This window comes from Balearica regulorum, chromosome 8 (genome assembly GCF_011004875.1).
Source record: "Balearica regulorum gibbericeps isolate bBalReg1 chromosome 8, bBalReg1.pri, whole genome shotgun sequence".
Taxonomy (NCBI): domain Eukaryota; kingdom Metazoa; phylum Chordata; class Aves; order Gruiformes; family Gruidae; genus Balearica; species Balearica regulorum.
The window spans coordinates 12,462,829-12,478,987 of NC_046191.1; the positions used below are offsets into that span (position 1 = coordinate 12,462,829).

General features: G+C 44.8%; 1 protein-coding gene across 22 annotated transcripts in view; it reads right to left on the reverse strand.

Annotated features, from left to right (window-relative positions):
* Positions 1-16,159, reverse strand: part of PTPRF (protein tyrosine phosphatase receptor type F) — a 389,399-nt gene that overhangs the window by 87,775 nt on the left and 285,465 nt on the right. For 12 of the 22 annotated variants that reach the window (XM_075759629.1, XM_075759638.1, XM_075759646.1 and 9 more), the window contains one exon: positions 4,514-4,624. In XM_075759629.1, coding sequence (XP_075615744.1) covers positions 4,514-4,624 — 111 coding nt within the window. Of the gene's footprint in view, positions 1-4,513; positions 4,625-13,402; positions 13,421-16,159 lie in introns of all 22 variants that reach the window. The other 10 variants (XM_075759626.1, XM_075759624.1, XM_075759644.1 and 7 more) reach the window with 1 other exon arrangement.

Genomic DNA, 16,159 nt, shown 5'->3' on the forward strand with positions numbered 1-16,159 from the left:
GCCTCAGCTTTAACTCTTCTGGCAATACCCTCAAGCTTTGACTGCTGTTGCTATTTTAGCTGTTTTAATATTACATAAGCAGAAAATGTCCTTTTTAAAGGCTTCAAGTTTTGTTGCTCCAGGCCCATGTCAGTCATTCAGGATTATTATTATTTACACAAGGTTCCCACTGCAGTAAGCATCATATAGCCGCAAGTAGCCATTTCAGCAAGCTCCCTCCGTGTCTAAGCCTAAGCTACCGCCAAGTCCCCAAGTGTAAAAGCCTGCAGAGGCCAGAGAATCGCTGCTAGGGACAGAGCCACAATCCTAATTTCATTTTGGGTGATGGCTCCTTAGTGAAACTTGGCAAATAAAACTTCAGACTCCAAGCAAGCTTCCCCGCTGCCGAATGAAATACTAGCCTGGCCTTTCAAAAAGCAGACCAAGAAACCACAGAGTTTTGCAGTAATATAATTTCTATTTATTGCAGTCTGATTTACTAGTTTGCAATTTGGGGACAGAGGGGATAATTCAGTTTTAAATGGTCTTTTTTTAAAAAGCAGCTGTGCAGCTGCTTCTCTATAGTACGTGTAGCGTTTTGGGCCAGGGAACTTGCTGCACTTGCCCCACTGGACTGTGCCTTGAAGGCCTGAAAAGCAGCACTTAAGAAGTGAAAACTGGGCAGCAGATTTCTCATTTGATGGGAAGTATACAGCCAAGGCTCCAATAAGTACTAATCGAACAGCATCTGCACTGCTCACCACTGTAAGCAGCACTGGGGAACACACCTAGGGAACTCCATAGTGTATTAATAAGGATATTCCTATACACAGTCTTCCTGCTCATCTGCTTCAGTGAAGTAGGAAAAAAATAATGCCATGTGTAGAGAAAGAGCAGGGCAGAAAAAACCTTGAATGCAGAGAAACAGTCAAATAACAGTGCCTCTATTGAGGGGAGCACCACACAGGCCACCACTTTCACGGGCATTTCATTGGACAAGACTTTTGGCTGAAAATGCTCCTCTTTGTGTAGACATCCCTGAAGCTGTAGGCGAATGAAGAGTGAAACGTGTTCATAAAAAAAACCAATAGCGTAGGTGAATCAGTGCAATTACACTATACTCCCAGTGAGCATGACGAAATGACACCACCTTTTTTGTTTTTTCCACGCTAGGTCCAATCTGCCTTCTACTCTTAAATCAATTTCTTGTGTGTCTTGAATCAACTTCTTGGATTTTTGCTGCTAAATTAGACAGTAAGCTCTCTGGATTAGAGGAATCACATCTTCCATACATTTCTATTCCCTGCCCTTCTCCCTGCAACACCAAGTCCCAAATCTAATCATTGTTACGATGTACTGTAGTACATGTAACCATGCACCACAAATGGATAAGTGTTCCTTCATGGTGGTAACGACAACATCCAGACCAGCACTGGCAAGCATGCTGGTGCTGAAAGGGCAGGACAGGAGTATGCCACTGTGCCACATTTGAAGTCCCTGCTATGCCCCAGATAGCTACCTTGCCCTGGCATGCTCCCCAGTCTTGCTTTCACTCTGTTCTTGCTCCTCCAATGGTCTGGAGGTTTTCTGCAACGCTTCATGCATGGAGGGCTGAGGAGCAGCAGCGGGAGGCAGTCAGCTCCCTGTGCTGGTCCCCAGCCCCATCCCGGGTCTGCAGCAGCAGCCAGATAGACCTGTCAGTCCACAAGCAGACGGCTTACAAGGGTTGCTTTCCAGCACACTTAGCAAGATGAAAATAATAGCTTCAAGGAAAATGCATCCTTTTTCCTTTACAAATCCCTGGTGTGGAAATGTTTTAACTTTTAATGAAGTCCATCTGTGCAGAAGTGCTGGCTCTAACAGATTCACAGAGACAAGACACTGGCATAGCCTGCTTCTTCCTCCTCCTGCTCTTTCATTGATACAGGAAGCCCTGAGCAGTGCCTGGATACTCCTCAGCACCCAGTATCTTGCTTTCTTACCATGAAAGTCTGATAAAGATGCTAATGAGCCTGTGCCTTCTAACACAGCACACTCACAAAGGATTACCTAGGAGGCTAGGAAAGGGGAGGACATGATCAAAAACATAAACCCCAAGAGTTAAGAGACAAACAAACATTTGAACTATTGAAAATACAATAGGCTGTAAATGAGAGCAGGCACAAGCAGCCCTGAGAACTACACAGGGTGGAATTAGTACTGCTGCTCAGTGCTCAGCCAGGCTTTCTGAGAAAGTGGCCAACTTCTTGGGTATTCAACACAATGAGGTCAATCATTATGAAACCACCATGCAGTGGTGGTGCAGCTGACACAATTAATTTCCACTGTAATTTAGCATTAATTAATGTCTTTTCTAGTAAAGATGCAAGCACTTTCTGAAGACCCTACTGGAAGTCGCTGATCCGTCTAATGACAACACTGTAGGACTATCACAAGAAGTAAAAACTTCTTTTATTCTGCATCCCAGACCTGAGAAAGTAAGATTTTTCATTTTTTTCCTTGCTTGTTAAAGAAATAAAATATTGTTCTGGGTTTGACTAACTTTTTAAAGTCATTAGCTAATATAGTAACAATATGTTGGGTTTTTTTTGTAGAACATTTGCTATCAGAAACTGTAAGCACAAATACCATCTAGGACCTAGTACGCACAGTAAATTTAATCTGATAATAATTTATGGGGTATCCTGTCTTAAATATACAGCAGGGCTTTATCAGGATCACACAGGTTGGAGACTGACATTGTAAAGATTATGTGCAATAAAAAGGCTTGTTCCAAAAATTTGTGTGTAAGAAAATGACAGTTAACAGCAAACCATATGTCTAAGAACATGCTTCCTTCAGTGAGTATCAGGATCCTCTCATGTGTGCAGACCATCCACAGCCCACGTCTAGCCCAACAGGACAGATGAACCTTGCTGAGCAGCAAGCCAAGTATAAAATTCAGTACACTCCTCAGTCCTACAGGATTCACTTGCTAAATAAAGAGTGTTTGTTAGTAAGAAATCCGAAAGTTGTTACGAGGAGATTTTTCAACCTCCTGAAGCTCCTGTGCTTTTTTTCAGTCACACCTCTATAGAAAACAGAACACTCAGAATCTGAGCATGTCACAGGAAGCAAAAGCACCCCAAATACTGCAGCAAAATGGTTGGGTATCCACACACACCTATGCAACAACAGCCAATCTGGTAACTAGGATCCTTTCCCTCAGAGTGCAAATTGACAATCTGGGATGAGTTTTAGTATAGCTTGCCTGAAAAATGAACTTGCAAGAATACAGGGAGTTTAAAATCATCCATAATTACATTGTGAGAGTGATATGAGTGATTCTACTGCATAGATATAGCTTCAAATTCTGAATATGCTTAATTGGATTCTTCAGTCTTCCAAAGACTTATAATCCAAATCACGCTGCAAAATAAGAAAGCGGTCCCCTAGAATAAGCAAAGAAAACAATGCCAGAAGCCACCCTTAGAAGCAAACACACAACATGTGAAGACTTAATCATTCTCAAGTCCTCTTTCCATACTAACCAATGCATATACAGCTTTAAGATTGTATTTTCTTTCTTCAAAACAGAGGAAGGAAGAAATGAAGATGAGATTTTATTATTAGACAGTTGATTTACTATGTGGAAAGAAAATCTGGTTCTAACTTCCTAACAAACAATGGGTTGCACCAGCACAAGAATCTTTCTCGTCTTGGGAAAATCCGTAACCACGTTTCCCAGGGGTTTCTGACCAGTGGCTCTGGTGATACAGAGTTTCATACGAAGCAGCACATCTTTTCTTGCTGAAATGAACAGAAAGTGCACAGAGAATTTCACCCTTGCTTCTCTCCAAGCTAACTCAAACATCTTTAATGTAGAGAAAGAAAACTGGCAGGAGACTGTCCTAATGTAACACCTAGTTCTTCTGGTATGTTGAAAACAGTTTTAAATCAGCAACACAGCATAACCATTAGAAAAATAGCTTTACATGAATTGCGGCTAATTTCCAGCAGGTTCCCAGTGTGAGCCATTAATACCCAGAGGCTCAATCATTGATGCATATAAGATGGATTAGGACAACTCCAAAAAGCTGTTCGGTTTTTAAAGATACACATTCCAAAGCAGAGGCCTGAATATCGGCTCACCTAAAGCTGAGTACCTCTGGCTCATCAGAGCATGACCAGTTTTACACTACTCCACCAAAGGTTAGTTTATACTAAGGGGATTAAGCACCCCTCAATCCCAATTAAAATAACCATGACACAAAGTTAAGGAGTTCAAGGGAGAAAGGAATTCCAATTCTGCCCATATTTCAGCATTTTACATAACACCATATAAACAGCAAAACCAGATTTCCAGAAATGTGAGTCAAACCCAGTGCGGATCAAAGATATCCTGGAACTGGCTGGTTTTTGAGCAAATGGCCAAACCACACAATCCACAGAGTGTGATCAGGGCACTGGGACAGGGAACACACTCCTTCACAGAAAGCCATGGAGGCTTTTGGGCAGGAAGAGAGTGACCTCCTTGGGTGGAAGCTGCTCTTACCTCGAACGTAAAGGTTGGCTGGGGCAGAGTAGCGGGTTCCCGCGCTGTTGGTTGCAACACATTCGTATTTGCCTTGGTCTGACTCCTCACTGTTCTCTATTTGCAGAGCTCCTGTACACAAACAAGATGACACAGACAATTCAGGTTATAGCAAATCTGATAATCAAACAGCCAGCCTCAGAAAAGGAAGGCCGTGCCCCACGCTTTTAAAGTATCTTCCTGGACCCACAGGGTACCAGCATGCAGCCAAAAGGTACCCAGTCTGCTGTTAGAAGCTTGTGAAATTGATTATTGTTATTTTTTTAATGCACAGGGAACCAGTTACTGATGTATTTCTAACTGCCCCAACCACTTATATTCATTGCTTCAATAAAGGAAAAAACCATACACATACACACATATTAATTACAGCTTCGTATAGGACTCCTGTCTAATAAAAGGACCTTTAATAAGCCTTTAATCAAAACAGCCAAGCACAAAGCACACTAACTGTAGCTGTTTGTTTCTTATCTGATGCACACAAAGCCTAACAAACACTCAACAAATTACGATCTTCCTGCAGAAACTGGCAGAGTCCCATCTCTCCCACCTCACCAGCCCTCCTTCCAACAGACATCCCCTTTTGAGAAAACACTTCGCCTTTCGTCAGCTTTCTCCATGTCAGTGACCTCCTCATTCTTTCCGATTTCATTATATGGGACATAAAAAGATTAGAGACTCAGTCTGAGACGTCAAAGATATACACCACTGCAATACACCCGTTTTGCCGTGCGGTGCTGGTGTGCGAGCCATCGTCCCTTTGTCCCAGCAGTGCCAGCGTTGGGTCAGGAATAGCTGCTTAGCGCAGACTGCAGGTCCCTTGGGACATGATCTGATCCCATCCCCAAAGTGCCAGATGAACGAAGGGCGCATCCAAATAATTGCAGTAATTGTCAGAGCGCACAGAGTAGCAATGTACATGGGGAACCTGTAGAGTACCCATGATGTGGAAGTGAGTGCTGGTCTAAGGTAGTTTTCCCTCATCTGCTCAGCCTATTCCACTGGTGTCCAGCACCGCTCGGCCCAGGATGCTGGTCTTTCATCCAACTTCTTGCCTAGCACAGATGACTGCAAAACTGGTCACATCTAAATTCTGAAAACCAGGCTCCATATGCAGACTAAAATATGGAGACACAGAGAAAGAAAGAAGCAGGATGCATGTGACAGCAAGCTGGCACTGCAGGAGTGAACGGCCGTTGGCCAGACACTGAAGCAACTGGTGCTCAGCCTGCTTCCCCCAGGCAATGTGGGAATAATTTCTAAAGTGCCTCCAAGTGCTCAGATTCTGCTGGTTAGGATTGCCTGTAAGAAGGGAAATCTGCTCACAAACCATACACTGAACTAAAAGAAAACATTAACCCCTTTGCTTGTAAGGATTTGAACTCATTTCTGACTGCCACAGTTCAAAACGACCACTGAGAGCAGCACTGAGAATAGCTGGTGAAATTGCCTTCTCCCTTCTTGCTGGTTCAAGCTGCAGAGGTCAAACTCAGTTTTTCATATCATCAGAACAGAAGAAAAACTAATGTGAATCAACCACTGCCACCTACATTATTTAGAAGGATAAATTGAGACTGTAGCATAAGTCTATATGTCATGGGGAAAAATGAACTTCCCTGGGTTCTGCCATAGAATAAAAATGATGTACAGAGCCCTCCCTATTGTTGCATTAGTGCTGGAAATGAGGCTTCAGCTAGACAGAGAAAGCTTGTTTGCAGAAGTCTTTCCATCTACTGACAAAAGGACCTGCCAGCTTTCCCTAGCCATGGCGGTCTCCGGACACCCACAGGCCAAAGCCTACAGAGCGCTGCTGCTTAATTCAGGGAGAACATTGAATTTCTACATGCTGTCTGGGAAAAACATCTTCAAGCAGACAGCAGCATGACACGCAGCGGAGCAGGACGAAGCTTCCCAGCATTGACAAGACACAGAGAATCAGAGAATCTAGAAATGGAAAAGACCTATTAGGTTATCTTGTGCATCCCTGGGGGCCAGGGCAGGATTGCTCCCTGTTGTAAATGTACTTGTGTTCTGTCCAATCCCATTTTAAATGTGCCGAGTGATAGGTCTTTCACCACTTCCTCAAGGAATTGATGCCACAGCCTGGTTATGCTCTGTGTCAGGAAGATTTTCCTGGAACTCACCATATATTATCCCCTTCTTAATTTCTGCTTGTTACTCTGTGGGTACCATGTGCTGCAGAGTTCATTCTGAGTGCCTGCATCAGGCCTGGCTGGGAAAAGCTGTTTGCTGTAAAACTTGCCCAAACTTTAAAAAAAACCCAAACAAAAATGAATGGATGTCATCACCCTGAGGAAGACTCTATCTCCGATTTAGCCTGTAGCCCTCATCAGCTGGCTGGGCTGAAAGTTGAGCCAGCTTCAGGTGACAGGCAGCGGTATCTGCCTAGAAAAAAGTAAGATCCCTAGGTAATTCTGCCATGAACACATGCCTTTTTATATGCCCCTTTCAGCCATTTCATACCTATCACTGGTATTTATACCCTTTATACTTGTGATCACCATGCCTCTTAAATGTCGGTTAGTCAAACTAATTTTTATCTCTAGGGACCTCAACATCAATGCTGGAGAGAGAAAACATAAGAGGATGAAGAAAATGAAGGCAGAGGGGAGTTTCAGATTACACGCTGTAATTGCCTGTCAGTTCTGCAGCCAGCACGGACTGACTTCTCGAATCATACTACACACATGCAAACTGTGTCAGCAACTGCTCAGGGACACTGGACAAGGGATTCTGGTTTTGTCTGGGTTGGCATGACTATTCAAACTGTGGCATGTCAGGAGCAAAAGAGAACCCAGAAAGCAGAAGGAAGTTAACATAAACCTCTCAACTGAACCAGAAAGAAATCAGTTACTGCAATAAATCATCATTAGACAAACATACAGATCCCGCAGTATAGCTGACTGTTAGCAGAAAGTGGAAGGATCATAGTAAACTGATGGCAGTCAGTGGGACTACAGGGGTTTTCCTGAAGGACTACCTACAACTATGTGACGGACACAGGAAAGCGTAGGGTATCTCAGGGTACAGAGATTTATGAATAATGTTAAGACGCTCAGACATTGCTGGGATCAGAAAGCTGGAGACATATATGCATCTCATCCTTGGGAAAAACTCCCTAAGTGTAAAATGCTCTGGGCCCTAGTTCAGTCATCCCAGAGAAAGACAATAGCTTCATCTCTTGGAGGGTTCAAGTTTAAGCTGGACAGGGCACAAGCAACTACAGGAAAGGAAGAATCGAGTCCTGAGTAGCTCCTTTCCCTGAAGTTCATGGAAGCTGCATCCAAAGACCCTCAAAAGTGCAGTGAATTCTTTGCTTTGACAAGTGCAAAGGACCTGATTTCTATTCCTACCCCTGTCAACATCTCGTAATCTTCTGCACCTCTGCAAACCAAGGCTAGGGAGGCTGATTTATTCATTACTTTGGGATTTATGTTGTGCAAGTTGCTGAGTAAGGTCTTGTTCACACAGGATGTTACTGCAGACTTCTCATACGGACTCCTCGAGCGCTCTCATCCCAGGTGCCTTGTTCTTGTTTGCATGGCCGAGTCCTGCTGTGCAATCAGATAGCACGGCTTCAGTGGATGCACGAGGACCATCTACCATCGGGACATGCACATGTGTACAGAGAGGAGCAGTGAACAGCTTGTTTGGGAGTTTGTGGGGCTCTGCAGTGGTATGTGTGCATCAGAGCGAAACCTCTCCCTGCTGAGCACCACTCGACCTCCGCTGCCTCCTAAGCACCCTGAACCAGAGCGGGGCTCCAGCAGAAAAGGGGCAGCCATTCCTCACCACACTGTGATGTCATGTCAATCTCGCTTGTGGCTCAGATCTGTTCCCGATAACACATCTGAGCTTATCAGAGAGCTGACAGCTCCTGAGAAAAACCCCTGGCAGCTCTCCAGTGCCCAGGAGAATGGTGACAAGGGAGAGCTTTGTGGGGCTGAGGGCAGAAGACGGCCCTGCTGACTGACAAGCATCCCTTATAGGTTCTTTACTCCGTGCTGGTATCTCCTTGACGGTCCCTTCCTTCCTCTCCCAGCTTTTTCTTTTGCTCTTTAAACTCGGGCACAGATAGCAGTCCCGTTAGCAGCTCTCCAAGATACTTATCTATTCAAATACACTTGTGCTCAGGCAGAAACATCAGCTGCAGTGACAGTGGTTAAAAGAAGCATTTACAAAGTGCACTGCACAGAGCATGGGGAAGGCAGATCCTGATAAGGGCCGCTTCTTGGCAGCACTGGGCACTGTTATGCCATGGAGGGCTTGTCACTCTCTCCTCTAGGTGACAAAATAAATGTAAAACGCTCCAAGCTGCCATAAAAATTGATCTCTCCGAAATCCTGCTCCGTAGCTCGTTGGGTGCTTGTGCTGTCTTCTCCCAGAGACACTGCCTGGAGCTCAACACAGCAGCTCTTGGGATGACACTCTTCTGTATCTATTCAGGTCGGAGTTCCATCCCCAGCAGTGGGAGCAGCTCCATTTCTCTAGCAGGGCATTCACACTCTCAGCCCCCCGGTTCGGTGTGGGAGGACTGACCATTCACCCTGCTTACAAAATTAGATATGGAATGAAATGCTTCCATAAGTACCCAGGAGTCAGGGGAACCAGGCTGCAGTCGCAGCGCTCATGTAAGGAAAGGACTTGCAGTGCAGATGTTAATGAACCCAGCTACCTGAGCAGGGCCCTTGCTCTCAGGGAAGAGGTAAATTTTGCCCACCCTGTACACTAGAGCATGGCTACCCCAAACCCCTCCCTCCTCTTTCCCCCGCCTCCCACGAGCTTCCTCCACAGAAACACTGCCTGACTTTTCCTGAAACAGTATTCTTAGCCATCCCTTCAGCCCGTGCTCAGGTGTGGGTCCTGATCCCCCTTCTGCTAAAAATTCCCTCCCAGAGAAGGAGAATCCTCCTAATAAAATCCAGGGAGTTGTGGAGCAGGGCCAGAGGCAAGTCCAGACCAAACAAGGACCCATAAATGTGAATATGATGGAGAAAGAGACACTATGAAGCCCCGACAATGAGGGAGTTGGACTTTGACACCCTGGCTGCTGCCCGACATAACCAACACTTGCTGTGGGAGCTGTAAAAAACTGAAAGACACCAAAACCACACGAGAGTCACTAATAATGAAAATAAGCATCTCCAATATTCACTATTTTCTGTAATTTATAACAGCAGCATCTCCCAGCTGTTACAGAGGATTGCACCTAGCCTCCACCAGCCATCAGCACTGCCAATTATGCAAACCAAGATAACTACAAATATATTTTCATTGTTAGTGTTCATTATGGTCATTATGCCTGAGAGGCCAGTGATTGGCACGCAAGGGGTCTGCTCTGGACGGCAGCACTGCTGAGAAATCACTCTGCTGTGCACCAGAGAGAGCTGCTGATAACACCCGACTGCCGCCACCGAGCCAGACTCAGGCAGAGAGGGAGCAGAGGAGACCCAACATGCTCGGCAGCACAAGGTCTCCTCCGAGACAGCAGAGTTGCAGGATGCTCTGATCTCTCACCAGCAGGTACAGGAAATCTCAGGGGACTCTGCGTCAGAAGCAAAACGGCAGCACTCTCAAATGCGCAGTAAAGCTTCTGTGTGCTCCTGAAGGGACACGAGTCAATCTGAATCCCGACAGTAAGAAACATGGCATTACAAGCATTTCCAGGCACTACCCCACCCAACCTCCCCCCGAACACTGTCTGCTCCTGCAAGCATGTCTTCTCATTTTAAAATTGTTCTCCTTTTGCTTTTTTTTTTTGTGAATAAAAAAGCTCAAGAAACAGGAAAAAAATCCTTCCATATACAAAGTGCAATCAAATGTACAAACATATGCTCAAAAAGAGACAGCAAAATTCTTTTAGCTTCCTCTAATCTCTTTGGATAGCTTTACGCTCCAGCTCACAGGATAGCGTTGAAATACTGGAGCTATATTTAAACCAGTTTGCTTGGGACTGGAAAAGGTTTAGCTGCAGCTATACAGAAGTTGGTGCGGGTGTTTACCTGGCTTCTCAGAGAGACAGCTTCTGACACCCAAGTGAGCTGATCTAAAGTTAATTCAGACAGACCTCTGCTACGCTGACGTCTGCAGGGAAGAAATACTCTTATGTATAGGAACCTCAGATATTTCCTGTGGTGACAGAAAAGTAACAAATAAATCTGACTGGAAAGGGAAAATGCCTGGGATGATATTTCTTTACCTCCTCATGTGCATCCAATCTAATGCCTGTTCAGTCTAGCACCCACCAGAAACACAACAGCTCTCTCTTACAGCCTGAGGTAGGAAAACATAGCCACGTTTCACAAAAGGTTGTGCGAGTTCCATTCCAGAGAAATGCTGGAAATTAACATCTTATATTCCACTTTGAAAATAAGAATAGGGCAGAACTTGCTAAAACATGGATTTGCTGATACTATCTGTGGGTCACCTTATGAAGCTAGCTGATGCCTAATCTGGTGGGCATCTGCCAGCTCCATGTCTTTCTGATGAACAGAGGCATTTCAAGATTAAATTACTATCTGGGGCAGTCCCGGAGGGGTAAAGAGTGAACCTACAAACTGAGATTCTGAATTATAGATGGAAGCTCCTCCCGTTTCAGGGAAGCCAGAGATGTCTTGGACAGAAAGGATCAAATATGTGGGGGTAAGGTCAAACAAAGTGTTTAGTGAGAAAAATTTCCTCCTCTTCGGAGGGGTGCATGGTAGAATTTCTCAGGTTGTCATCTCACTAACCACATGCTGCTCCCTGTGAGTCGGTTCTCTGCTGCTCCAGCACAAAGGCCTTGGGTAACACTCGAACCTCCCGAGTACTCCAGACACACAACTCCTAGCGACAGTCACAGCAGCAATTACATCAACCCAAAACCTCCCCTTCCTCCCCCAAACATTATTACCAAAAGGGTTCGTTAAGAGTCATTAGTTCACCCTTCCTTTCAGACCAAATGAATGGATTCCAAAGCATCAAACTTACCTTAATGAGGAACAAGAGTGCAGCTGGGTATAGAACATGGCAGAACAGTCACTTCTACATGGACACAACCTCACCATCATAAAAGCACTTTCATCTAATCTGTCGTTATCTTTAGAAATTCAATGACCTCCGTTTTAAATAAAAGGCATTAAGCTGACATAAATCCTCTGGGAGAAGCCAGAGAGCAGCACGTGGCTTCTGTTTGCTCTCACAGAAATGTCATTTTTGACATTCAAACAGGACACATATATTTTAACTAATGTCAAGAACATTCTTAAAATACCTCATCAGGACTCAAACGGGGGTGGGGAGGGGGGTGCGGGGAACTTATGTTTTATGAGATGGATGGTTCTTTTCACAGAGATGCGTTCCGTTCCCAAGCAGGACGTATGGAGCATCCACGCGGTTCTGGTGCTGAGTCACTAATGTCATCAGACAGGGCGGGCACGCAGCGAGTGCGCGGGGAGGCCCCGGGATGGCTGCGTGCTCGGCATGCACGGCTGGGAGCTCAGAGCGCTCGGCTAGTTAGCATTCAATCTGTCATTTCATTTTAGGATTTGCAGTAGAAATAGGAGAGGAAGAAATAGTTTAAGGAGCTTGTAACATCACAGCTGTCAATCTCCAGTGTTCCAAAGGGAGGAATGACAGATATATAAGCCCATTCATATCAAAATAAGGTTTGCAGTCTTTTTCCCTGACCTGGATTTGCTACAGAGGCAACTTAATGCAAATACGCATCAAATGGCAATTCACATTTACTCTAAAATCACTTAACAGGAGCTGAAAACATTAACCCCCAGCAACAGAACCAGTTCCAAAGAGTCAGATTATTAACTTCCAGCAGTGATTCAGGGAAAAGGGGGAGGAAAGGGGAGAAGGGGGAAAACTGAACAAATGAGGTCATGTTGATTTGGAGGTGGTAGTCATTCTGTCGAGAAATCCAGGGGTCAGTTAACAGGGGTAACCAAAATCACAAGAGAATTCAGAAGGGCCACGTAACTCTGATTAACACGCTAATGTTAATCTAAAGGGACAGCTTTGAGTGTTTAGGCTAGAAAAGACAACACTCCAAATGGAAAGTCATTACTGGTGCATACAGGCTGTGAAAACTAGCCAGGGACTGCGCACACTGGGCTGTCAAACCAGGGGTGGGCTTAATTAATGAAGGCTTAAAGCAGCCAGATGTGCTTCTGATTCATCTATTCAAAACAGATCTTTATGCTGCAAAGAAACATCAGCATGTCCGGCTCAGAAAGGGGGGGTCTGGGGCAGCGGTTCTCCACTCTGCCGCCACAGTAGAGGGTTAGCACATTTGAAAGGCAAACATGAGGAATGCAAACAAAGGTGCTCCTTATCCCAGAGCCAGGTTTGCTCAAACTTTCAAGAATTTATCTCCTTCTGAATAGAGTTTCATACCTGTCAGCAGCAGCAGAGAAGAATTTGACTGTTCTCTTGTGAAAATGTTACCTCCTTACACTTACACCAAAGCAATCCATCTAAAACCCCCTAGACACAAAACCTCAGAGGCCACAACTGCGCGGGAAGTTCAGAGGCTTGCAGGAGCTGCAGGAGACGTCAACCCTCCCATGGCGGAGGCCAGGGACCATTTTCCAGATTGCAAACTTTCCGTTAAATAACCCCCTTTCAACAGTGCAAAATCGCGATGGATGAGTCTACAAGAAATCACGCTAAAAACCAACCAAAATAAACACACTAGCGGGAGAGTGCAGATGAGCAAGAGCGCTGGCAGAGTTAGGGCTGAGAGTAAAAGCTGAAGATGAGAAACACCGGCGGCGAAGGGACAAGGCAGACAGGAGATGGAGTGACGTGACAACTGGAGGCACATTTCAGCATTCTTACCTCTGATCGGTGTACCACCTGGTGAGGTAATTTGAATGCAAATAAGATTAGAGAGAAGCATTAGTACAAAGAGAAAAGGAAGAAAATTGTAACTAAAAAGCAGAAAGTTTTTTTAAAGCTAGAATTTGTATTAGCGCGACAGGAATAAACAAAAAGAAACTGATGTGCAATAAAAGTCAGAGTGACACTCTCAGGAGGTTAGTAAAGCTCATCGCTTCCAGGAGTGCAGCATCCAGCCCTGCATCTTGCCATTAAAGCCACCACCCTCCTGAACGGGGGCCAAACTAAGCTGCCGAGGTGGTGGTGCTGGCTGACCTCAGCACACCCACACCACTGTTCAAGCAGTTGAGATGGAGGACACGTTGGGAAGATGGTGCGGTGCCCCTTCATTCCTCATACAGAACAAGGAGGGGGTGTCCTGGGGGCCGTGTGACCGTGAGTGTGCTGGGCAGGAGGGGTGGAAAGCGCATGGTTGCGGGCACTAGGTGCAGTTTTGCTTTGAGGTTAGAATGACCAGTGGGACAAAATCTGCTCGCTTAAAGAAATTAAACTAAAGGGAGAGGGTAACAAATCAGTTTTGAGCCATTCTCTGCATTTGCATAACCCCTGCATCAGGTTCCTTCTGGCAAAAAAATTGGTGTCACGCAGAACCAACTTTACATACAGAAATATTTTGAAACAAAGTAGTTTCTGGTAACATAACAATGGCACACTAGCCAGACCTCTGTCGTTCCTGCCTAATTTGGTTGTTAGCTGGAGAAAGGAATCCCTACCCTCTTTATAAGGCACTGGAGATAATTTAACATGCTATAATGAGGAGTATCTTATAAGGAGGGCTTCTCTGGGAGTGAGGTTAAGTTATCCTGTTGCAACGATCTATAAAGGTTTGTTTTATGAGGTCAATGTGTTTAGCAAGTGGAGGATCCACTGGTCAGTGTCTTGAGTTCAGCGCACAATCAATAACAAAGCATGATCGAAGGGGAGATGCTCCAGCTGGGCAAATTGGCAGGGAACCTTTCTAATCCCCACTTTTGTCCCCTTGGTCTTATTTTGCACATATGAGGGCTGTTAGTATAAGGGAGAGATTCATGCAGATCGAATCTGTAGGCAGTTCATGGTATGTGTTGGTTTTATGCAGATTTGTAGGATCTGAATACCAAGCACTTACCAAAGAAAACTGAGGAGTTTAAACAGACAGAAAAACAGGGTTAAACAGGACACAGTGTGTCAAATCATGTTCAGTGTATTGATTAATAAATACCAGTATGCATACAAGAGTGTCGTGTATCTCAGATTTACAGCTCATTCCATTATCCACAACAATGATCACCCAATGGGAAAGAAAGACAGAAAAGAATTTCTGTAAATACAAAGAAGGCATATTTTAAGCATGTTTAACTTGCCTCTTAAAAAGTAATTACAATATTTATACTTATTCTTTTTCTTTCCTAACTACCCTTTCCTTTAGGCAGAGTCCTTTCTCTAAGCAGGAGCAGCAATTCAAACTACTCATTTTATCATTTTCCTCTGCCAAGATGACATTACCCCATTCTAACTTTATGTCTGGTTATATTTTCTGATGCTTTCTATCCACAGATGACTGAAGCATCAGGAAAGATCTTGCAGTGACTGAAGTTGTGGGCAACCTCTCTCTCGCAATAATAAATCTGCTGCTTATTTATCTGTCTTAGTAACTACCGCTACCCTTGACAGAACAGTTATACCCAGAGATACTCGCATAGAATAGCACAGCCATGGAAAACAGGGTTATTTTTCTTTGCCTGTTTGGAAAGTTTGCCAAGTGATATTTTTGTTCTGTTTGGTCTAAGGCCTTCCCCCTCCCACCCCTGCCATTCCCCGTCCCTTTCCACATTCTCAGAGTTAAGAAAAGCATCACCACAGCGTGTCACTTCCCACGGGAATGGTGCAATGACTTTGAGCACAAGCCCAAGGGGCAGAAAACAGGACTTCCTTCTCTCTCATCTGGCTGAAATAGGGTTTGTTGTTCTGCCCTAGAACTGAAAAGATTTGCAGCAAATCTTTAAATCTACTCCCTGTAGAGGTTAAACCCTTTCTCTAATATGCAATTGTCTACACAGAGCTCTAAGAGCAACTGCATACTTGAAGCAGATTCCCTAAAACGTGTGACCAGCTCATTTTTTTCCTGCATTAAATCCCAGTCCTCCTGGCCTCTAATGTAAGCCAACCCTTGTGGGAGCAGCACAGAGGCTTGCTGCATTTAGTGCAGTGTTTGTTCTGGGTCTCTCTCACCTTTGCAAAGTTAAGGCATTCACTCTTCACTCAGAGGACACCATTATGGAGAGTGCACAAGGCTTTTCTGTTGGACCCCATATTTCCTCATCCAGAAGGACTAAAAGTTCCCATTCACCCTTCACATCATACGGCAATGCATCACTGGCTGTTGTCCTTTCAGGGTGTCCCTCAAAGGGGCTAAATCACAGACCACAGAGTGCCAACATAAGAGAGTCCATCAAGTGATGGAGGCGCCATCACTCAAATGGTCACTGAGGCCAACTTGTGCCCTGTGATCACTGGGCCACTTTATGGAAAGGGCACCCCAAGATCAAACTTCAAACCCAATTTGTTGTGTTGGAAAGGTGTGAAACACTCATAAGAAAGGAGAGTTTATTTTCCCTTCATGATAACAGAAACTGAATAACACCTGTACATTCACTTCAGTCAGGCATGAATGCTGACCTTGATCCTGACATCCTCTGTGTATTGGAAGTGCACAGC